Source organism: Zygosaccharomyces rouxii (assembly GCF_000026365.1).
Source record: "Zygosaccharomyces rouxii strain CBS732 chromosome F complete sequence".
NCBI classification, from domain to species: Eukaryota; Fungi; Ascomycota; class Saccharomycetes; order Saccharomycetales; family Saccharomycetaceae; genus Zygosaccharomyces; species Zygosaccharomyces rouxii.
The window spans coordinates 444692-467644 of record NC_012995.1 but is presented as its reverse complement, the minus strand read 5'-3'; the positions used below and the strand labels follow the sequence as shown (position 1 = coordinate 467644).

Here is a 22953-nt window from a genome sequence, read left to right as displayed (position 1 = left end):
CTTTTCCTTCTCCCTTACCTTTTGGTAATTTCAACCCCCCAGTTCAAGGTTAAGTGGTTCGTATTGTCGTCATCAATGAATTTGGAAACCGCGCTGTAGTTACCTCTTGCTAAAAATCCACTTGGGGCCTCAGATTCCGGTAGTTCAACTTCGTAGAAGGGTTTGGTCTTTGTGTTTGGCGCATATGATCCTAAATGATCATCAATCTTGTCAATGGCAATTCCCGCTTTCTTGATGTACTGGACGTATCTTATACCAGTAATAATTTCATGTTGCACTTTAAATTGAATGCGCAATTTGTAATTGGATTTCTCTTTAATCTTGTACCTTTTCGAGGCCAGCTCTTTAATTGTAGTTTCATTGGTTAAATCAAACACAATTGGTTCGGGTTCAGTATCAACCAAAAGCATAATCTTTTGGATGACGAGTTTCCTTTTATCACCGGGATATTCCAATGGCAAGACATCAGCACTCAGACCCAAAGATTCTTTCCATTTAGCTAATGATTCGTCTTCAGCATCCAAGTTCTTGTACTCTTCCAAGGTCTTCTTGGCTGAAACCTTGTATTGATCGTTAGTGGGTTCATCACTAACGCCCTGAAATTCTGATTCGTCCATTGTACTACTTCTACGTGTTTATATCTCTCTTGGTGTGTTCGATGAGATGTTGTAGAAGTGGTAAAAGAGCAAGATCGATCGAGCCTTTTAAACGCTAGTTGATACTGAACAAACAAAAACCGGTGAAATGCGAATATGAAGGGTTCCAGGTCCTAAAATATATATATAAGCAGTAGATGGTAAATTGTTTAGCTCTTTATCGGTAGCATCTTGACTCATAAAACCATGATGCAGTATCAGAACTTTGTCCATGCCTCCAAGGACCACCAATTGGTGGTAATGAATGAGTTATTCGAACCTTGCCAGGGTTTAATCAGGCTGACAGTCGATGACGATGGATTCATGCCAAGAGCCCGAGAATTGGACAATTACAAAGAATTTATCGAATTGGTGAGATCAACTCTTATACAAGTGTGCCTTGAAGTTGAAATGGAAGCCAGTTCATCGTCATCTTCCACCGGTAACCGCAGAAAGTTGTTAGAAGATGTAGTGAATGCACATCCAAGGTTAGGTGAAACCAAGAAACAGCTCTCTACACACTCGATGCTGGAGCAGAAGAATCTACAAAGTAGTCAAGATTCGCCAGAAATTCAAAAGAAACTCCTTGAGTTAAACCACGAATATGAGAAAGTTTACCCCGGACTAAGGTTTGTAGTGTTTGTCAATGGCAGGACCCGGTTGGAAATTATAAGAATTATGGAATCGAGAATTACGTCTGGAAATGACTGGTTCAAGGAAGTGCGTACTGCAATGCAAGAACTTTGTAACATTGCACAAGATCGCTATCGCAAGAATAGTAGTCGATTGTGAGTTATATCTCTGAATTAATTTTGCTTTTTTTTATTTTAAAATTACTACCGCCTGTATAATAATCCCAGGCACGTTACACATGAATTGGTATATCGAAGCCTTATTTTACTCTCTTACTCTTAGCCTTACTCTCGTTCAATAATAATAACAATGATAATGATAAAACGGTAAGAAAAAACAAATTAAAAATAAAATGGTGGAAGAGAAATATGGAAAAGATGCTGGCAAAATATCACAAGAAATAATCTGGGGTCTTTCTACTCACAGTTGGTTCACCAGGTCTAACTGAAGGCTCGTACTGTAAAAATTGTCTGTTATGGTTCTCATCCACTTCCATGATTGCAGCTTGATTACCACACCTGTAACAATAATTTGGCGCAGAAAATATCGTCACAACATTTTGTTGATGAGACCATGCATAACCTTCCATTACCAATTGATGAGCTCTTGCGATTAATGATAAATCGTTTGTATGGTTAAATTGTTCACTAATATCTTGGCCAAAAGTGAAACCTGCACCTCTGGGACTAATGCCCCAACCACCTCTGTCATCAGGATCAGACCAAAGCAGATCACACATTGGTCCTTCATGAGGAACTTCCTGTATCCTATTCAATTCTCTAACTTGATCTACCGTTTCTACCATTGGTGAAAGGCCACCGTGTAGACAAAAGATTTTATTATCTACCAGAGCTGTAATGGGGAAGTAATCGAAAAGATCTGTAAACATTTTCCAAACGGTTGCACTACCGTATTTCCGTAGACATTCATCATAAAATCCGTAGACTTGAGTAATTTGTCTTGATTCATGATTACCCCTCAGTATAGTAATTCTACGAGGATAACGAACCTTCATCGCAACTAAAAGTGAAACCGTTTCAACTGAGTAATAACCCCTATCGACGTAATCCCCCATGAAAAGGTAATTAGTATCAGGACAAGGCCCACCAATCTTAAACAACTCTATCAAATCGTGGAATTGACCGTGAACATCACCGCATATCGTAACTGGAACATTTATTGGTTGAACATTCTCTTCAAATTGTAAAACGTCAACTGCCATCTTACAAAGACGTGCAACTTCTTCTTCAGATAAAACTTGACATTTGCTCAAATACTCGATCCATTTATCTAATTGGTCAATAGTTGAGTTTGTCAGTTCCAATGGTTTGGCCGACTTTTGATCCGCTATACCTGATGAACCAGGTTTGAAATCGGGATCGTGTAAGTCTTCCACTTCATCTATTTCTAATGAACCAGGAGTCTGACCAACATTTCCTGCATTCGTACTACCAGCACTGTTATCAGCACTGTTAGTTTCTCTATCTTCGTCTAGCGTTGGACCTAATTGTTGGTCCTCAATGGCATCATGCATGGGTACATCCAAATCCATATCCATACCGGCTCAAGATAAAGATAAATGTAGTATCAACAAATCAAAAGGGGACTGAAGATGGGTTCCAAAACACTCAAATGGATCGTGTATTGAATGAAGAAAGTGGAATTAAATAATGAAAAAAATACGGGTAAAAAACTATCGAGATTCCAAACGATAAGTCAACAGTGTGGGACTAGTTACAAATTACACCTCTTCTTCTCTTTGAACTGTTAAAACAAAATGGAGATACAAACACCAAATTTAAATGGTTAATTGACTGATTGGTTGATTGTTGATTGACTGATTGATTACTTTTTGACCTTGAATCTAGTCGTCCCGTTTGAATTGCTTACTTCAAAGGGGTTGAAACTTGTATAAAATGAGAAGGGAAATTTCAAAACAATTCGACAGGGTAACGAGTGAGAGATAAGTCATCTCATACGATTATATTTGGTCATGTGACCAAAGACACGGTAATGGTGGAATGATAAAAGGACTCCTTTATGCTAGAAAATGGGCATTTAGTACTAGTTTGCTATACTTTAATATGCTGGACTTCTATTTGCTGTGGTTTGCCGCTTATTTATGTGTCGGCGTCAGAAAAAAGAAACGACAAAGCGTCACAAAAAAAATAGAGTAAAATAATAAAATAATAAAATAAAAATAAAAATAAAAGCACGGTTTGCACATAATGCTATAGAGTTCAGGAAGCTTCTAGGGAAACCATACAATGCCACTCGATTTAAGACCTTGTGAATTGCCCAGCTATGAGCCGACATTCGATCTTACCAAACAGAATTTTTTACCCGCTAGGAATATCCCCACGGTTAGAGAACTAGTTAAAGCCAAGCAAGATGAAAGGGTCTTGCCGCCAAAAAATGAATTTGTTAACAGGATGGAAGACTCATTAATACGATGGAAACCTCCAGGCTCCTCATATAGAGGAACTACAATGGCAATTGAGGGCTCACACCCTTATCAGTTGGAAACTTCAAAATTACAAGATCAATCAAAGGGTTATGGATACGGATATGGTGGTGGTACATACGTAATGGATTCATTTGTAAATTGGTGGAAAGGTTCAAATGTTGATAACGCTGCTGATCGCGGTGAAGACACAGTCAGTAATGGCGGAGATGATGATTTTTCATTAAACTATGAACCCGATTGTGCAGAATCAATAGCTACTGGTACTGCTAGGACCACCTACGCTGTAATCCCACCAAAAACACCAAGACCTGTAACCCTTGTTGAGCGCACACCTGACGATACCGTTTATCAGTTGTATTATGGTAAACCAATACCTCCGGACTACTTATCAGGACGGTATTACAATTTCAACACTCTACAGCAGCAGCAGCAGCAGCAGCATCAGAATGGACAAGATCCATCAGAATGGTTAAAGAACTGTTTTTCATCCTGCACAAATATGTAATAGCTAAATTATAAAGACTCTAACGCAATTCTAAAGGTATATAGTGATAAAAATTCATATGCAGGGCTTATTTCTTATCTCTGTGCGCCCGAACTACGCTTGATTGCAATAGAACTGATATATAAGGAATAATTTGAACCCTTAATATAGCTAGTTGTACCAACTTTAGATTATCTCGAAGACTATAATACGCTATAGAGTTGCTACAGTTGATAGACATAACATTATGACACAATATCATTTGGTAGTGCTAGTACATGGATTGTGGGGTAATACATCTCATTTTGACTATATAGTTGATGTACTTCAAGAACATGCTGATAGACACTGGTGTGATGAGAAGAATCAACTGTTAGTGTACACAACGACGCTAAACGAAGGGTTTCGTACTTATGACGGTATTGACGTTTGTGGATTTCGAGTGGCAGAAGAGATCGCACATAAGATTGACAGTTTTGAAGGGTCCTCACGGATTAGTAAGTTCTCACTAGTCGGGTATTCATTAGGCGGGCTCATTGCTCGTTATGCACTCGGTCTTCTCTACAAGAGAGGATTCTTCGAGAAAAGAGGTATTCAACTGATCAATTTTACTACGTTTTGTACACCTCATGTTGGTGTATTGGCACCTGGTAAAAACTTTGCAGTTAATGTGTTTAATGGAGTGGTTCCCTGGCTCCTTGGCAATAGTGGTAGACAGATTTTTTTGAAAGATAGTGTTCGTAACCATGGATTGAAAGCTAAAGATGAACCACTAATCTATTTGATGAGTCATGAGGATTCCGTATTCTTCAAAGGGTTACAAAGTTTCAAAAACAAAACTTTGTATGCCAATGTCATTAATGATAAAAGGACCGCCTGGTGGACTGCTGGCATTTCACTAAACGATCCATTTTTCGATATCAATGAATTCAATGGTGCTAATGTGTTCCGTTACATTCCGGGTTATGAAACCGTTATAGTTGATAGAGATCAACCAATTGTTATTTCAAAGATACAATCTCCTAATAATGGTGATGATGAAATGGTGAAAAGCAGTGGCTCTGACAGCAATGAGGACGAACAACTTCAGGATTTTTTCTTTTTGAATTATTGGTTCGCTAAATTGTGTAGATGGATCGTTGTCATCTGCAATCTGTGTATTATAGCTCCGTTGATATTAGTTTGGAAAATTGCACAATCGAGTATGGAGATGACAATATCTGCAGTCAGAGTCACTAGATTTCTTAACAATTATTCCACACAGTTGTTGCAAGATTTTTTTGCCATTTCAAATCCTGTACCATTATCCCCCAGGGAGGATGCCATTGAAACTCCCAGAAACGATTTCGATGATACAGATGATGTTGATGCTGGTGATGTCAGTCATCGTGATAATAATTTAATCAACATTCGACCAAGTTTGAGTGGTTCTTCATCTTTGAGATCAATTCAAACTCAGAACCCAAACAATTATAACATGTTGGGAGAGTCCCTAAACGATCAAGCAGATCATTTGATGGAAAGTATTTATGATGCCATTGAGAGGAAAAACATCCATGCAGGTTTCTTGCAAGAATCACCACTGGGTGAGGGTGTTAGTAGATCGAATGATAACTCATTGGTGGTCAGTATAAGAGAATTGGAAGATCAAACCATAGAACAGTTGAATTCGAGGCATGGTCCTGATATGGGAGAATTAATCGACAATTTGCATCTTGACATTTCACCAAGACAAGTGGATATTATTAAATCTTTGAATAAAATCCACTGGTGCAAGTATCCAGTTTACATCCGTAAAACACCATGTACACACGCCTGTGCCGTTGTGCGTCAGCAGGAGCCTCTCTTCGACGAAGGTAAAATTGTCGTCAAACATTGGATAGAAAAAGGTTTCCAAATCGCATAGTCTCATATGCTTTATCGTTAAAATTCGACATTAAATTTAGCTTCTAGTTTTTGAATTATTTCTTCACGACTAGTGCTACTACCACTAGATAGATTAATAAATGGATTTAATTTAACTTTCAGATAAATTTTGTGCACCTTTTGGAAAATTTCACGGATCTGTTGTTCATGAACTTCACTATTATAACTTTCTTGAGGAAATCCAATGATTATCTTGAGTCCGGTAGGCTTTATCAACATACCAAACACAGCTACACCTTCCAACTGAAAAAATAATTTAACAGTAGGTTGTGATTCTAATGAGACCCAGTCGAACAATGGGCTGTCGAAGTAGTCCAAGGAAATATTCGAAAACACGTTGTATTTAAGTACTTCATTCACCTCTTTCTCATCTTGACCAGGTGCATAGACCAACAACGGTTTATCAAATTCATCTATAAGTGATATAAAGCATGGTTTCAAGGCCACCGTAGGTTCACTGCCGACAGATTCTCCTTCCAATGGTTCACTTTCTTTCTCCATTATTCAATTTTCTTAGAATTATACAAGTTTTACGTATGGTGAAATTTGTCAACTGTAGGCTTAAATACCTGCACCACCTAGGGACCATACTAAAAAAAAAAAAAAAAAAAAGCATAGTTTATTCATGAGAATTTCTTATATAATTCGTAACACCTTATTTGCCTGCAATATCCTTTGCAGCAGCCCTACCGTATACTACACATTCCAATAAACTCGAACCACCCAGTCTATTACCACCGTGAACACCTCCAGAAACTTCACCTGCTGCGTAAAGACCTTGAGCGAGAGGCTTATTGTCCTTACCCACAACTTGGGCTTGTTGGTTGATCTTGGCACCTCCCATGGTGAAATGCACCACTGGCGTAACTTCACCAAGGTATACTTCAGTAGATGGGTTCACTTGATCACCAAAAGTGTTAATTACCAAGCTACGACCGAATTTATCTTGCTTGGCAGTAGAGTATTCTTTTAACTCTTGAACGAATTCAGCTACAGTAACGGGTAAATTGTTCTCCTTGACCAATTGTTCAATAGTAACTTTTCTTAACAAGTTCTTTGACATGTAGAAATCCATGTTGTTCTTAAACTCTTGGTAGGTAGCTTCACTCATTACCAAATAGGCCTTGTTGTCATCCTTAGGACATTCGCTTCTGATGACATTAGTAACATAGTCTCTTGTCTGTAATTCATCTACAAATCTTCTACCTGTAGCAGGGTTGATTAGGATACCACCAAGCCCTCTGAGACCTTCAGCAGCCAAAAATTTCCAGGCACTATCGCGGTTGTTAGGATCAATGAAACCAGTTGGGTGCAATTGAACTTGATCCATATCAATGAGATCAGCTCCCAATTTAGACAATATTCTCTGACCATCACCGGTGGTTGCTTCACCATTAGTGGTGGGAATCTTTGTATATTGAGGAACGTATTCCTCTAGCATCTCCTTAGAGCGTGAAAATCCCCCAGAACAGAAGATAACGTTGTCTGTTTCAATCTTTTGAGTATTGCCTTTAGAGTCCTCATAAGCGACGCCAGAGATTTTACCACGACCATCGACTGAAACATCAACAACTTTCGACTCTAGTAAAATCTTGACTAGACTTGGGTCCTTTTCAGCCTGTGCTTGCAGAGCCTTTGACATAGACTGGATTATTTCAAAACCTGGGGGCAATTTACCCGATGAACGATGGGTTCTAGGGGCTGATTGACCACCAATTTGCATCAACAGATCTAATTTGAGCTTAAATTCATCCTGTAACCAGTGGATAGCAGATGCAGCGTCTGTTGTCAATTTTTCCATCAAGGGTTCAACACCTTTCCCCTTAGCTGATCTAATGGTATCTTGTAGGAAAAGCTCAGGACTGTCTTGTACATTTAACCTCTTTTGAGTTTCTGTCCAAGCACCATTAATACCACTAGATGCCTTGATAGAATTACCACCGATGGAGGATGCCTTGTCGAGAAGAATTACGGGTATCTTGTGCTTTACCAACTGATTACCGGCTGACAATCCTGCCAAACCAGTACCGACAATAACAACAGGTCTTGTAGTAGCCATTAAGAGATGTTTCCAATATATCACTAGGGAGAATAATAGTACCCAGACAACGGTTTGTCTCTTACGGATGCTAAACATGCGAGAATGTAATCTTCAAAGTTTTACGTTCCACATATACTCTCTTGCGGTTCCCTTTATATATATATATATATATATACTTATGTGTGTGTCTTGGTGGGTGTGTGCCTGCGTGAGCATATATATTCATATTGAAATAGTCACGTAAACGAGCATAGAATTCTTGCGTGATGGCAATAGCCGCATTATGAACGATAATACATAGAACTATGGACCATTGCATGATAGCCACTATTCCTCGAGAAGGAGGCTTATAGCATCTTCTTTTTATCCTCGACTCTACTAGTTTCGTAGCTTTAGAATATGAATGCCTTGCTACCAAAAGAATCAAACCTCTTGGTCGATTGAGTCAGCCCTCAATCACCTTCGTCCCTCTTCAATAGGGTGGTTTCGCGAATCAAAACCATTGATCCTCAAATGTACCGGTTGATTAAATAAATGCCATTAAATTGAAATGCAAACCCATAAAATCAAAACTCCCATTTGAAATATTAAAAATTTAAAATTAACCTTTGAACTACACTGCCACGTCATTAATTTAGTTCATGAATGTAAAGAAATTGTCGTTTCCTTGCCTAATACTTGTAGGTCTTGATATCGTGAATTGGTTTACCATCGATATCAACCCTTTCAGTAGATTCGCTACGGTAAATCTTGGTTTCACCCTCAGAATTGAAAGGATTTTCCTTTGCATATTCAAAGGTTTCCCAGATTGCCTGTTTAGCCTTTTCTAAAGTGTCTCTGTTAATTTGGTAATGGAATGCAATTCTACCTCCCATTAATTTAACACCGTATTTCAAACCTTTCTTGACCAAAACATCAGGATCCATCTTGGCTTGAGACAAGCTAATGAATACGAAATTGGTGTCAGCAGGTGATTCTAATGGAATGCCCTTCTCAATACAGAATTCTGCCAGTTCGTGTGCTAATTGGTGAGAATGTAGAAGCTTAGCCTTCCAGTTGTTGTTAATGGTCCATAGAGCCATGGCACACATCATACCAGATTGTCTAACACCACCACCTTGTTGCTTTCTAAAGTGGTTGGCCTTTTTGATGAATTTCAAATCACCGACTAGGACGGATCCCATAGGTGCCCCCATTGATTTGGACATACAAATGGAAATTGAGTCAAACAATTCACCGTATTGCTTCATGGGAACGTTGCCAGCCACAGATGCATTCCAAATACGTGCACCGTCGCAATGCAACTTAACGTCATTCTCCAAACACCAAGCTCTGACACGAACCAATTCCTCTAGTGGATACACAATACCATGTAAAGTGTTTTCCAAGGAGATTACACGGGTAGGAGCACCGTGAATATCACCGTCATCAGGAACAAAGTGTCTCTTGATATCCTCTAAGGTCAAGTAGTTACCGTTACGGGGGATAACTGGCACCACCATAGCCTGTGATAGGATGGCCAAACCAGCAGCTTCGTGAGTGTAGATATGAGATCTGTAGTCACATAGGATGGAGTATGGTGGTTGAGTCAAATGAGTTCTCACACCAATCTGGTTGGAAAGAGTACCAGAAACACAGTACAACCCGGCTTCTTTACCAGACAACTGAGCAACAGTCTTTTCCAATCTAATGGTGTCGATATCTTCTTGGTAGACAGCATCACCAATGGAAGCACCTAACCCAGCTTGGACCATCTCCGGAGTAGGAGTGGTAAAGGTGTCAGAACGTAAATCATTCGACGCAGTAGTGTACGAAGGTGGTAACTCAAAATCAGCCATGACTATCTTTTGTTGATTGTTGTTTGTTGATCGATTGTTCAGCAGTGTGCTAGTAGTAGTGGCAGTAATGGTATTACTATTGTACCGAACCTTTGATTCTTACTTCTTTTCAGAGATGTCAACTCTATTATTATTGAATCTTGGAGAAGTCGATCAAGAGTCAAAGTTGAAGAGGAGATAAGTTACCGAATACTGACAAGTTTGCAATTCAAGATGAATATATAGTAGGAAATGTGAACACTTCACAGATGCAATCGTTGGGCAAAACAACGCAATCACCTAATGGTTCGCGATGTGACTAATTAACTTGTTCGTAGAGTTGGTTTTTTTTTGAGCCACGGTGTGAAATTATAGCCATTTAATCGGCGCTGAATTTCCTATTATGAAGAGTCCCCGTCGTTAAGGCTTCTTTTAATGAAATATCTATTAAAGAGGGCGTTTTTAGCACTGTTATTTTGCACTGTGTCCTTAGGTAAGAAGAACAATTGTTCTTCTGATGCCTGCAAAGAAGGAAGAAGAAAAACAAGAAAAGTGAAAAAAATTTTCATGTTAAAAAATGTATCAACTAATTGGGAAATATGTACTAAATAATTGAGCGGATCCCGATTGGGAAAGTCCCGCTGAGGGGCCGGTAGGGAGGGGTAAAAAAGAAAAAAAAGGATTTCCGGTGCCTGCCGGAGAATCGAGGACCGATATCGGTCTAAGAATGGCCATGTGAGTTTCGCGTGACCTACGTAGTATCTGTCAAAATACCCGCTGAGGCTTCAGTAGAAGCTTATGTTCAATGTCGAACTCTGTATAGGGCTAGAAAATATATCTTGACGGCATTACGGGCAAGTGCAAAAAAGGCTGGCGCCGAAACAAGAAAGGCATGGGCTAGTCGCGGCTAAGATAAGCATAACGGTGTGCTTGTAGTATTGTTAGCTAGTGTATTCTCTGACCCGTAGTGCGAATTCTTCCACGAATTTGTTTCCTTCTATAAGCTCTTCTCGTGCCAGCTTAGGCGATTATAGGAACATTCGGTAGGGTAACGAGGGCTTACAGCCCGATTTTAAAGGTCTTGTAACTTGATGCAACACTCATCAAGTCCATTGAGTAGAAGAGATATCAAAATGACAATGAGTAAGCCAGTTAATAACAGCGGTGTGGAACGATTAGAATTCCTTAGATCTGTGCACAACAGAAACCTTGTGTCCGTGCCGTCCCCTTTTAAGAAATCAAGTTATAGGAAACCATCAAGAAGGCATAAATCATCGAGACAGCTGTTCACAGATGAATCTAAACGTATAAATGCGGTATTGCAACAGCAACAACAACAGGAACAACAAGATGGCAAACCAAGACCAATTCCCAAAGTGACCCATTTCAATGTTAATGCACCTCCATCTCTCAGACCTTGCAAGAAATACTGTGATATTACGGGACTCAAGGGGCTCTACAGATCTCCTGTTAACAATTTACGTTACTGCAATTCAGAAGTCTATCGATTGGTCGTCAAACCAATGCCCCCAGGTGTGGATCAAGAATATCTAAAACTCAGAGGTGATCATTTCGTATTGAAATGATTGGATATTACGGTATATTACTTCTAGGTATAGCGGGTCCGGGTGATGGCGCGACGTAGAAAACTACGTAGTGGGGAAGAAAGTGAAAAATTGTACAATCTCAGTATCGAAGATGCATACCCCATAGAAGCTCATCATATTGAAAAGTTCTGGAGATCAAGAGTTCTCTGCTTGGTTCTTCTTAGACCTATAGGGCTCGATTCGAATACAGTGAAAGAATTAGAGCCGAACGTGCTCAGTTTTCTTCTCTCTTCATGCTTTACACGTTTTGCATACTTTCAGCGATATTGTGGTTATGCTACCGTCTTTATAAATTTTTGGGTATTCCAGTTAGTAAGATTGTTCTTACACTAAAGATAAGGACTCCTCCTGCTACGAAAGTTTCCATCGATAGGGTAAACGTGGATTCTATTACTATACATTGGGAAAATGAACCCGTCAGGGGTGGGTCGTCACCGTCTTCATCAAGTTCTATATCTCACTATTTATTGTATTTGAACAATTTACAAGTTGCAGTTTTCCCCAATTCCCCCAATTCTCTCTATACATGTTGTTCCATTACAGGCTTGAAGCCTGAAACTGAACATCAACTAGATTTCATTACCGTTAACCGAATGGGATTTATGAATAAACTACCTTCCATTTACTGCATGACTAAATCAAATAATACACATCAAACTGTGAAGAAAAGTGGTGAATGGAGGAAAAACACTTTAACCACATTATCACAAGTGGACTCACCGTCATTGTCAAATTCACAAGTAACAGAATCGAACCAATCGACGGTACAACCCGCGTACGCTAACCTAACCACTTTGAAGGATTTAGAATCTTTTTCCATAGAAGATTTGAAGAAAATTTTAATTTGTGCTCAAGAAGATCTACATGATGTTTTATCACAACAATCTTCACTTTTGCAAGATTTCCAAGAATCTAAATTACAATGGGAATTAGAATTAGAGAATTTGAAAACGCATTGGTCTCATGAAATCGATTTAAGGAAATCTTTAAAATCTACCATTAAATCTTTGGAAAATTCCAAATTATTATACGACTTGAAACTGGAAAAATTGAAGAAAAACATCGATCAATCCAAATCAAAGATTGCAAAGATGAAGAAGGATATGCAGAGTTGGTCATTGGAAGAATCGCAACAGTTGAACGGCGATACTTTTAGAAGAGATTTTTCTCATGCCATGAAAAGGGTTCAATCGAATATTGAAGATTTAACAGGAAAGATAAAGAGTATGCAGGGTGACATATCTGTAAAAGAGGAAGATAATAAAAGACTTAACACTTTGAAAAAATCATCGACTTCTAATGCAAGCATGGATAATACGACGCTGACTCCACAGGTGGCATCAGCGGCTATGGAAGCACCGGCACCTTCTGATGTTTCTTTGACTGCAAAAGAAGTTGTGTCTCTTCAAGGTCTTTTGAAAAAAATCAACGAACAAACAGTAGAAAGAACTGGTCAATTAACGCCTGTGGGTGAAGAAATGTTAGGTAGAATCAATTCGAATTCTCAATTGGTCAATTTAATCAGAGAACAGATAAAATTGGATCAAGAGTTGGATAATAAGTGGAAAGTTTCGAGAACTAGAATGGTTAAACGTTTAGAGACACTAGAAGCGATGTTCACAGATATAAGTTTAAGCAATAGACAGATGAGGGCGAGTCTTATGGTCCAACCCTATGCTCAAAAGAACTCAGATTCTAGAAATTCTAATTCCAATGCTGCCTCTACGATTACTTTGAACGAGCAATCACCTGCTCTCAGCTCACCACCAATGACCCATCTATCTGTTCCTAACGATGTGCCAGTAGCAGCACAACCTCCAACTCCTTCATCTTCTAACCCTCATCACCTGGTACTTCACAATCCTTCTACTTATGCAAGTGAAGATCCTCATATAACAGGTAGAGCGGCAACGGTGTCGCCGGTGACAGTAGCCGTTAACGCAACAGCAAGTACTACGAGACCCACTTTGGGCAATCCATCTTTAGTCAATGGTTCTTTACTATCACCACAAATTAGTGGCTCTCAAGCGTATGCAGATCCTTCTTTATTGATGAGTTCACCAACTCCTGTGCAATCTTTTTCCTGGGCCACTGAACCAACTCAGAATGAGTTGCATGCACCTGCACCACTACAAGGACAATCCCCACAACGGCAACTGCAATCTGAATTGGATCAACCATTTGAATACGACAATGCAAGCCATTTAATCTCTGGTTTACGAGACATGATTTATGACGAAACTGACTCCCCCGATAGCATTAGTGGTTATTCTAAGGGTTTTACTACAGATCAACTCGATAACTACTGGACTAATCAAACTACAAGAACTAGTGCTAGAAAGGATACAAAACCTACAGCACCATCGCTTTTATCATATGGTGGTGGTTCTCTGGGACCTTCATCTCCTTCCATGGCAGGCACAGGTTTTAGTGATTCCACACCCATGGGTCATTCAGACTCTTTTTCAAGCGTCAATAACAACTTAGGGGCAACCTTAATGTCACACCCTGATGATCCCATGCGTGCTCGTACCAATCCACCTCAATCCCAAGGTCGATTTGCATCTCGTTTTAATTTCCTTTGGCATTCTGGTCATGCTACGTCGCCAGAACCATCTAGTACTATAAACAATATGTCAGGCAACAACAATGAAGATGGAAGTACTAATGGTGTAGCATCCACATGAAATAAATTCAACCGCGAGTTCTCTCTCAATTTCTAAGGTTTTGTAATAATCAAGTTTCTAAGTTTCTTCACCGAGGCCCATGTCTGTGCTTGTCATATCGTCATGCGCGAACTTCCTGAGTTGCTATGAGAGATGAGATCAGATTTTTATCGTCATCAGAGCGAAATAAGGAGAATTACAGAAAAAGGGATTCCCGATAACAATAGATAATTATAGATAACAAGTTCAAACAAAGTTCATGTTACCTATACATATACACCTTTGTAATGTCCTTCTCGCTTGAAAGTGGAAGTATATGAGAAACAATCCTGTCAAAATGTTGCGTTGCAAAACAAGAGCGGGTATATACTCGTGAGATCAAAAGGCTTTTAGGCACTTCTTCAATTCCTCCCAAGACACTAGCTTAATGAGAAATAGCTCATATCCTACCACACTGAGGGCACTCTGCAACCGCCATGCTAACTGAACCGTTGCTTAAGACTTAATGTCATTCCCACCTGACATAGGAAACTCCGACAGCTTCTTGACCTCGCATTCGTGAAGCAATTCTGCCCTATTCGCACAAACGTTAAGTTTATAAGGAAACGACAATGCCTCTTGAAATTTGTGTCTGCTGCTGAAATGACTACATGCGTACTTTTATCGCTACCTCATGGATTTATTCAACTCGATGGTTATACGTATAATCTATTTATCGACAACTGACTAGCATTTACACCCGAACATGACCCACAGATGATAAACCGGTGGTAATGTAAGCTCACTTCCGTCGTACAGTCGCATGCTTATAAAATACTGATTTTATGGCAAGGTGTAAATTAGAAACTCACGCCGAGTCAACCACTACCGGTTTTGGCCTTTTCTTTCTTTTCAAGATTAGCAAAGCATTTCCTAGGAGATAACAAGTAAAACCAAGAATTCCCCATATAAAGATCGAACGAGTTTGTCTACCCTCCACGCATTGATAAATGAACCCGGCAATCTCAAAAACAGTCAAGAGGAACTCTCTGATCCCCGGGTCTGCGAAATATCCGAGCAAACTCTTCTCCCCAATCTCAAATATGCTTAAAAGCAATGTATCGACATCATCCAAGTAGCGTATGCAATAAGGAACAGCAATTAATAGTGGACTGCCATACACAAAAGCATGCATACTATTATTTATGTCCCCAGATGAAAAACCGTCGATACTGTATGCTATCATCCAAACAGGGTAAAGGAAGAGACAGATGCTGCCTGTAAACCTTAGTTTGCTTATTGAGTTATCTGAACTCTTAATTTTTAATCCCTCTTTTGCATGTTTAAATCCTCTTTTCGAAAACAATGGGTTGTGGAACAAGCGAGCGGCTAATTTGATCCCGTATGTTCTAGAGCCAGTACCGCCGTTCTCGCTTCGTTGCTGATCAGAGATACTGTTGTCTCTTTGCAGTGAGGGGGAGTTGTGTTTTCCGCGAGGACTGTTCTTGTTTCCACCACTCTTGTGGCTCTCGCTGGCCTTACTCTTACTCTTCTTCTTGTTGGACATGCCAATTTTCTGGGGACGTCCTTCTTCATTCGGTTAATATCATTTTGATTTCCACTGACAATTTATAACAGTTAGGATTTTATGCCACAAAGTAGTTAATTAAAGAGTTTCCAAATTGACCTTCAAATTACCTGTCCACCTCTTTGTGTCAATTTTATCATTTTGACGCTTTCGAGTTTCTTCTGCATGGAATTGTTGCGCGGGGAAGAAACAATCAAGGGGCGGAACAGTCTGGGGTGAAAAATATATAAAGGGCGGTAATTCAGACCCAAACTGACACTCACGACAGCAATGGTGTATTTAACCAACAAGACAATATGAGTATGATAAGCGACGAAAGTGAAATGGATTTAGAAAAGTGTGTACAGACGTATGAAGAGGAGGAAATAGAATTACCAGAGGACAGTTCTGGCGGAAAGTTGACATACTTCCTTGCCCCATATTTCTTCGAGAAAACATGGATAACGGACATTACCTTACCTCTTATCATTGTACTATTGCCATCATCCATACGATTGGCGTACTTTAGTATACGTGACTATTTTGATACTCAACTTGAAATGAAATTTTTGGACGTATTTTCTCCCTTATGGATGATCATTCATTACTTCCTATTCTTTACTGTGTTTTTTGTGAACTTCATCTACGATAAGAAAAAGGTTAATATTGAGACCAAAGTGCTCCAAAAGTTATTGGAGGAAGTGGCTGAAATGGACCTGACCGGGGATCCAGTAGCTTGGCGGAGAATTGCATCTAGAGTTAATCACTTTTCTGAAGAGAAAGGATATCATTACTCCGTTTTTTACGGTGGGGGGCATTGTATGCGCTTTTTTGTGAGAGAATTAGTAAAACCAATAGAGCGTCAGACCTACGACATCAGGTGTTATTACGAAGGAGAAAGGTACAGGAATTTTTGGAAAAATCCATCAAATAAGGCACTAGTTGAAAGAGCAATTGCGAATTATAACAAGAGCGTTGAGAATTTTGGAGAGTTATCACATACGGCAGAAAAAGATGAATGTAGAGGTGGTATTTTCGAGAAGTTTCGCAACACTTTCAACACCTCGATGATTTACTTGGTGGTAATAGAAGTAGCGCTCTCTGTGGTTATGACCTTGGCCTTCATTATCTCGATGATTTCTTGTGCCATTTTTTATTCATTCGCTTCCCCTCAATAGTATGTTTTTCATAGGAGATAAAAAGCACATTAAGAGCTAATTTCTTCTGGGTTTCTGTGGTGTGACAGTCAAAAGCCCTCGGTTCCAGTCATGGTTCTATTTTTTTGGCTAAAACTTTTCAAAACCTATGTCCTTGAATACCCATGACCAAAGCAGATTTTATTGACAGATAATTGAGAGGTCGTCGTTAGCAGGTAAATTCTTAACGTTACAAGGCCACATCGATCTAATAAGAAGGAGTTTCGCACGTTCTGAACGCATTCGCAGCAATACAATCCAGGTCGTGGTGAAGTAACAACTGACCAGAGACAAGCGGCTCGAGTAACTTCTTGGTCCAACCACATCCTTATCGGAAACCAGAGGTTTAAACTCTTTTTCAAAAAAGTGAAATCATTGGTTGCCGTCGAAAAAAATATCACGTCTACCCCGTCGTTGGCATTTCTATTTCGTTAATGCTGATTCATTTTCATACTGTTTGGTCCCATTGCCCCAAGTTCACACCTGGAACGGTAGTTATTATTATAGACAGAAATTTATTCTGTCAATTACGTTTACCTTTGGAAGCTTCATTGGAATGATATAATCTTCGGAGGAACATAAAATTACCACTAAATGCAATGGACGTCAATCTGGACATGGATATCGGAAAAACTCTCGACAAGTAATTACAGGGGCGAGTTCATACACATAAGGATTTTAATTAAACTTAGGACCGTCAATTCTAAACCTTATCTTTCTTTTTCCTGATTCCTGTCCTTATAGATTATATTTGACCAAAAGGCAGTATTTTTAGTTACGAGAACTACTCCGGAGGAATTAAATACTCCCAGGGACCATTAGTAGCAGTACGTGTGATGCTAACATATTTTGAAATATTATACAGTGCCACTCTCAGGTTGAGTAAAAAATCCGATTTATTTGTCTCTCTTCTTACTCTACATTTGGTTGTGTAAACTCAACAATTTCCTTCAACTCTCCATCAACCAAGCTGTCTCCAACGGAAAGTGGTTTAAAGCAATCCTGGTAGCAGTCTAAACAGTGCTTACCGTCGAAAAATACATTCCCAGAATGGCCGCTATTTCCCCCAGTCAAATATTGATTCGTATACTTGGTTATCTGATCCCATTTATCCAGTTCTTTTCCAGGACTAACTTTTGTTATTATTGCCAAAAATGTGATTGCTTGCATTGTATTCATCTTTGGATATGCCCAGCTATGGTGAATCGTTGGAATATCTAGGACATATACTGGCAATATATGATATCAATCAAAGGAAAGAATGATTTTAGGTCAAATGCAGTTACGATTTTTAACAGAGGCACAAACTGATACCAACAAACTAAGAATCCCATTACAAATATCCTCGGTAAAAGAAGAATTTGTTTCTATGAGTGTCTCTCGGTAGTTCAGAATTTAGAAAACATTCCGGCAAATTGTCCTTCAATAATAGTTCAAACTTCTCATTTAGTGATTGCAAATAACACCTTGCTGATTGAGTCTTGTCAGCATCGGTAATATCTTCAAATTTCCCTTCGAGATATGGCTTTAAAACATTATCCTTGAACACACGTTGAACATGTTGACCATCATAAAAAAAGTGAGACGTGTTCCAGATATGCTCTTGGTAAAAGGAAGAGTTCAATCTATTCGCAATTTCGTCCCATTTTTCAATATCAAGACCAGGATTCGATTCCTACACTTGCTGAACCAATTCTATCATATTCTTGAGGTGCCATTTCGAATAGCTGAACCATACAAAAGGTAATACAACTGCATATCCAAAGAGAATACCGGCAACCATGGCGCTGACAAGCATATTTTTATAGATAAAATTCGTCTGAGCTACTACCCATCCAGCGACCAGGCATAGACACGAGATCACCTGAGGGGAGCGATGCTTGGATATTTCATAAAACGACCATGTAAAGTCACTCTTGAAGAGTTGTTTGGGTAATACGGGCTTTGAGATTCTTTATCGGATTCCATGTTTGTTCTTGTTTGAACTCCTTTGTTGTATGTAGTGAATAGTTTCCTGAGTTGCTATGAGAAACGAGATCAGATTTTTATCGTCATGGGAGCGACATGACGAAGATTGCAGAAAAAGGAATTCGTGATAACAATGGGTAACAATCGATGCAAGTCCGAACAAAGTTCGTGTTAGCTATACGTATATATCATCTGCTAATGTCCTTCCCTATTGACAGTAGATATATATGAGAAGCAATCCTGTCAAAATGTTGCGTTGCAAAACAAGAGCGGGTATATACTCCTGAGATCAAAAGGCTTTTAGGCACTTCTTCAATTCCTCCCAAGACACTAGCTTAATCAGAAATAGATACGTATTCTACTGTTTGTACCACGTTAAGGGCTCTATACAACCTCCATTCCAACTGAACCGCTGCTGAAAACTTGATGTAGCTCCGACAGTTTCTTGCCCTTGTGTTCGTGAAGCAAGTCTGCCTTATTAGCGTAAGCGTTAAGTTGATAAGGATACGACATTGCTTCTTGAAGACTGTTTCTGTTACGGAATTGACCTCGTGCGCACTTTTCTCGATACCTCAAGGATTTATTCAACCCAATGGCTGTACACATGTATCTAGTTTATATATATAATATATAGACAACTAACCAGCGTTTACACTCGAACATGTCTCAGATGACAAACCGGCGGCACTATATGTTATCAACAAAAAAGGGTAAGCAAAGTGAAAGAAGGTGCCGACACACCAGACATAAGGCAATTCTTCAGAGCTCTGATTCGAGATTCAAAATTGATCTTTGAAGTACCTGTCTACCGCTTTCTTATCTATATGTTATCATTTTGACACTTTCAAGTTTCTTCTGCATGGAGTTGCCCCGCGGGGAGGAGACAATCAAGGGCGGAAGAAATCCGGAGTGAAAAATATATAAAAGGCGGCAATTCAGACACAAACTGACACTCGCGACAGCAATGGTGTATTTAACCAACAAGACAATATGAGTATGATAAGCGACGAAAGTGAAATGGATTTAGAAAAGTGTGTACAGATGTATGAAGAGGAGGAAATAGAATTACCAGAGGACAGTTCTGGCGGAAAGTTGACATACTTCCTTGCCCCATATTTCTTCGAGAAAACATGGATATCCGACATTATCCTTCCTCTTTCCGCTGCATATTCGTCATCGTTTGTACTGTTGGCGTACTCTAGTCTGCGCGGCTTTTATGATGATCAACTTGAAACAAAACTCTCAGATATATTTTCCCCTTTATGGATGATCATTCATTACTTCCTATGCTTTACTGTGTTTTTTATGAACTTCATCTACCATAGGAAAAAAATTGATATTGAGACAAAAGTGCTCCAAAAGTTATTGAAAGAAGTCGGTGAAATGGACCTGACTGGGGATCCAGTAGCTTGGCGGAGAATTGCATCTAGAGTTAATCACTTTTCTGAAGAGAAAGGATATCATTACTCCGTTTTTTACGGTGGGGGGCATTGTATGCGCTTTTTTGTGAGAGAATTAGTAAAACCAATAGAGCGTCAGACCTACGACATCCGATGTTACTGCGAGGGGAAGATGTACAGGAATTTTTGGAAAAATCCATCAAATAAGGTGCTAGTTGAGAGAGCAGTTGCAAATTATGACGAAAGCGTTGAAAACTTTGGTGAATTATCATATACGGCAGAGGAAGATGGATGTAGAGATGATATTTTCGAGAAATCTCGTAGTATTTTCAACACCTCAATGCTTTACTTGGGGACAATAGAGGTCGCATCCTTTATGATCATGGCCCTGGCCCTCCTTGTCTTGCTGATTTCTCGTGCCATTTTTAATTCATTCCCTACCCCTCAATAGTATGTTTTTCATAGGAGATAAAAAGCACATTAAGAGCTAATTTCTTCTGGGTTTCTGTGGTGTGACAGTCAAAAGCCCTCGGTTCCAGTCATGGTTCTATTTTTTGGCTAAAACTCTTCAAAATCTATGTCCTTGAATACTCATGACCAAAGAAGATTTTATTGACAGAGAATCGAGAGGCCGTTGTTAGCCGGTAAATTCTTTATGTTCTAAGGCAACATTGATCTAATCAAAAAGAGCTTCACACGCTCTAAGCGCATCCGTAGCAATACAGTCCAGGTCATGGTAAAGTAACAACTGGCTAGGGAAAAGAGGCTCGAGTAACTTCTTGGTCCAACCACATCCATATCGTAAACAAAAGCTTCTAACTCTCTCAAAAAAGTGAAAGGTTTGATTTCCACCGAAAAAATTACCACGTTTACCCCCGTCGCTGGCGTCTCTATTTTGTAAATGCTGATTCATTTTCATACTGTTTGGTTCCATTGCCCCAAGTTCACACCAGGTGTGGTAGTTATTATAATAGACAGAAATTCATTCTGTCAATTACTTCGCCTACCTTTTGAAGCTTCATTGGAATGATATAATCTTTGGAGGAACATAAAATCACCACTAAATGCAATGGACGTCAATCTGGAGATAGCTATCAAAGAAACTCTCCACAGGTAATTACAGAGATGAGTTCTTACAAATAAGGATTTTTAATTAAACTTAGGACCGTCAATTCTAAACCTTATTTCTCCTTTTTTCCTGATTACTGTCCTTATAGATTATCTTTGACCAAAGGGCAACAAACTTAGTAAGGAGAACTACTCCACAGGAAATAAGTACTCCCAGGGACCACCAGTAGCAGTACGTGTGATGCTAACATATTTTGAGATACTATACACTGTCACTCTCAGGTAAAAAATCCGATTTATTTGTCTCTCTTCTTACTCTACATTTGGTTGTGTAAACTCGACAATTTCTTTCAACTCGCAGTATTCCCAAGAAACATTGCCAACGGAAAGAGGCTCAAAGAAAGTCTTGTAAAAGTCTAAACAATGCTTACCGTCGAAAAATATATTCCTAGAATGACTGCTATTTCCCTCCATCAAATATTGAGCAAATCACTATAAATTGCATCTGTGGGTACTTTTGAAGAGCTGTTGTTGGAACATAATAGCAACTCTACTGGTTCCCCCATGGCCATGATGCATAGATAATATAATATATTTATATATATATTAATATAACCTTTTGTCATTCATTAAAGTATTAAAATCTTAATTCCTTTAGTAACTTCTGTTTCCTTCTTTCCACTAACCACCTTTCCATTTCTTTTTGATCCGGTATATGGGTATCGTTCTCTAATTGATCAGCACCCGCATCCTTCTTACCGTAGTGTTTTCGAAGCACCGGGGTCCAGCTGGATTCAAATTGCTTGAGCTCAGTTGTGTCTTCTATCGTGCCGTAATAGTCGTCGTTATAGTCATTTGGTATTAATCTTGTATTGACCAACTCTCGATTAGATTTCTTTGATTCTTCCTGCTCCTTTAAAATCTTTTGAACCTCTGGTAATTCCAAAGCTCTACCAAAATACCTTTTACCTGCAATCAATTTCCCACTGACTGTACCATTTTTCCTTGGTTTTGCACCTCCTAAACCCTTCTGTATGTGCCAATCCCATCGATTTCTCTCCTTAACCAACTCGTTCAACTGATCATTGAGTTCCTCCACTTGCCATTCATTCAGTGATGGATCGTAAATCCTTGTGATCTTGTCTGAAATCTCTTTAGCCACTTGTGCCCTCCATTCTAGGGCATCTTTCAAGTTTCTTACAGATGCAACTCTTCTGGGCCTTCTGTATCTGGAAAAGTCCTTAAATCCACCAGATTCCTCCGCCTGGAGTTCTTGGTATCTCACCAGCACTGAGCTGGACTTCTCAGCGTTTCTAGACATGTTCTGAATAGCCTTTTTCCCAGCCTCTGTTACTAGTGCTCATCGCCTCTAATATTATCAACAGACGGCTTTCTTGAAAAGTTTCGCGATCTACTAAACAGCACAGTTCGAAGCTTCAAAGGCATAATATTGTTAAATTCACTCTCTTAAGAGTCATCTAATCGTTTTACGGCCTTCA

At 39.3% G+C, this 22953-nt stretch overlaps 14 protein-coding genes across 14 annotated transcripts; 7 read left to right on the top strand and 7 right to left on the bottom strand.

The window, feature by feature from the left end:
* Nucleotides 1-14: 14 nt before the first annotated feature.
* Nucleotides 15-617, bottom strand: RDI1 (Rdi1p; the record flags this gene model as incomplete). The annotated part of the gene is made up of 1 exon (XM_002497397.1): nucleotides 15-617. The coding sequence occupies one exon, from the start codon at nucleotides 615-617 to the stop codon at nucleotides 15-17; it is 603 nt and encodes a 200-aa protein (XP_002497442.1).
* A 225-nt stretch (nucleotides 618-842) lies between these two features.
* Nucleotides 843-1427, top strand: ZYRO0F05632g (2-oxo-4-hydroxy-4-carboxy-5-ureidoimidazoline decarboxylase; the record flags this gene model as incomplete). The annotated part of the gene is made up of 1 exon (XM_002497396.1): nucleotides 843-1427. The coding sequence occupies one exon, from the start codon at nucleotides 843-845 to the stop codon at nucleotides 1425-1427; it is 585 nt and encodes a 194-aa protein (XP_002497441.1).
* Nucleotides 1428-1659: 232 nt separating this feature from the next.
* Nucleotides 1660-2826, bottom strand: ZYRO0F05610g (serine/threonine-protein phosphatase; the record flags this gene model as incomplete). The annotated part of the gene is made up of 1 exon (XM_002497395.1): nucleotides 1660-2826. The coding sequence occupies one exon, from the start codon at nucleotides 2824-2826 to the stop codon at nucleotides 1660-1662; it is 1167 nt and encodes a 388-aa protein (XP_002497440.1).
* A 709-nt stretch (nucleotides 2827-3535) lies between these two features.
* ZYRO0F05588g (uncharacterized protein) lies at nucleotides 3536-4240 on the top strand (the record flags this gene model as incomplete). Its single annotated transcript, XM_002497394.1, has 1 exon — nucleotides 3536-4240. The coding sequence occupies one exon, from the start codon at nucleotides 3536-3538 to the stop codon at nucleotides 4238-4240; it is 705 nt and encodes a 234-aa protein (XP_002497439.1).
* Nucleotides 4241-4466: 226 nt separating this feature from the next.
* On the top strand, nucleotides 4467-6125 carry ZYRO0F05566g (lipase ROG1 family protein; the record flags this gene model as incomplete). Its single annotated transcript, XM_002497393.1, has 1 exon — nucleotides 4467-6125. One exon carries the CDS (start codon nucleotides 4467-4469, stop codon nucleotides 6123-6125), a length of 1659 nt encoding a protein of 552 aa, XP_002497438.1.
* Nucleotides 6126-6142: 17 nt separating this feature from the next.
* Nucleotides 6143-6646, bottom strand: TCA17 (Tca17p; the record flags this gene model as incomplete). The annotated part of the gene is made up of 1 exon (XM_002497392.1): nucleotides 6143-6646. The coding sequence occupies one exon, from the start codon at nucleotides 6644-6646 to the stop codon at nucleotides 6143-6145; it is 504 nt and encodes a 167-aa protein (XP_002497437.1).
* Nucleotides 6647-6800: 154 nt separating this feature from the next.
* On the bottom strand, nucleotides 6801-8282 carry FRD1 (fumarate reductase; the record flags this gene model as incomplete). The annotated part of the gene is made up of 1 exon (XM_002497391.1): nucleotides 6801-8282. One exon carries the CDS (start codon nucleotides 8280-8282, stop codon nucleotides 6801-6803), a length of 1482 nt encoding a protein of 493 aa, XP_002497436.1.
* Nucleotides 8283-8857: 575 nt separating this feature from the next.
* GLY1 (threonine aldolase GLY1) lies at nucleotides 8858-10024 on the bottom strand (the record flags this gene model as incomplete). Its single annotated transcript, XM_002497390.1, has 1 exon — nucleotides 8858-10024. The coding sequence occupies one exon, from the start codon at nucleotides 10022-10024 to the stop codon at nucleotides 8858-8860; it is 1167 nt and encodes a 388-aa protein (XP_002497435.1).
* A 1070-nt stretch (nucleotides 10025-11094) lies between these two features.
* IES6 (Ies6p) lies at nucleotides 11095-11589 on the top strand (the record flags this gene model as incomplete). The annotated part of the gene is made up of 1 exon (XM_002497389.1): nucleotides 11095-11589. The coding sequence occupies one exon, from the start codon at nucleotides 11095-11097 to the stop codon at nucleotides 11587-11589; it is 495 nt and encodes a 164-aa protein (XP_002497434.1).
* A 254-nt stretch (nucleotides 11590-11843) lies between these two features.
* GTA1 (Gta1p) lies at nucleotides 11844-14297 on the top strand (the record flags this gene model as incomplete). The annotated part of the gene is made up of 1 exon (XM_002497388.1): nucleotides 11844-14297. One exon carries the CDS (start codon nucleotides 11844-11846, stop codon nucleotides 14295-14297), a length of 2454 nt encoding a protein of 817 aa, XP_002497433.1.
* Nucleotides 14298-15123: 826 nt separating this feature from the next.
* Nucleotides 15124-15822, bottom strand: ZYRO0F05434g (uncharacterized protein; the record flags this gene model as incomplete). The annotated part of the gene is made up of 1 exon (XM_002497387.1): nucleotides 15124-15822. The coding sequence occupies one exon, from the start codon at nucleotides 15820-15822 to the stop codon at nucleotides 15124-15126; it is 699 nt and encodes a 232-aa protein (XP_002497432.1).
* A 317-nt stretch (nucleotides 15823-16139) lies between these two features.
* Nucleotides 16140-17000, top strand: ZYRO0F05412g (uncharacterized protein; the record flags this gene model as incomplete). The annotated part of the gene is made up of 1 exon (XM_002497386.1): nucleotides 16140-17000. One exon carries the CDS (start codon nucleotides 16140-16142, stop codon nucleotides 16998-17000), a length of 861 nt encoding a protein of 286 aa, XP_002497431.1.
* Nucleotides 17001-19976: 2976 nt separating this feature from the next.
* Nucleotides 19977-20837, top strand: ZYRO0F05368g (uncharacterized protein; the record flags this gene model as incomplete). The annotated part of the gene is made up of 1 exon (XM_002497385.1): nucleotides 19977-20837. The coding sequence occupies one exon, from the start codon at nucleotides 19977-19979 to the stop codon at nucleotides 20835-20837; it is 861 nt and encodes a 286-aa protein (XP_002497430.1).
* Nucleotides 20838-22091: 1254 nt separating this feature from the next.
* On the bottom strand, nucleotides 22092-22775 carry ISY1 (Isy1p; the record flags this gene model as incomplete). Its single annotated transcript, XM_002497384.1, has 1 exon — nucleotides 22092-22775. The coding sequence occupies one exon, from the start codon at nucleotides 22773-22775 to the stop codon at nucleotides 22092-22094; it is 684 nt and encodes a 227-aa protein (XP_002497429.1).
* Between the last annotated feature and the right edge of the window lie 178 nt (nucleotides 22776-22953).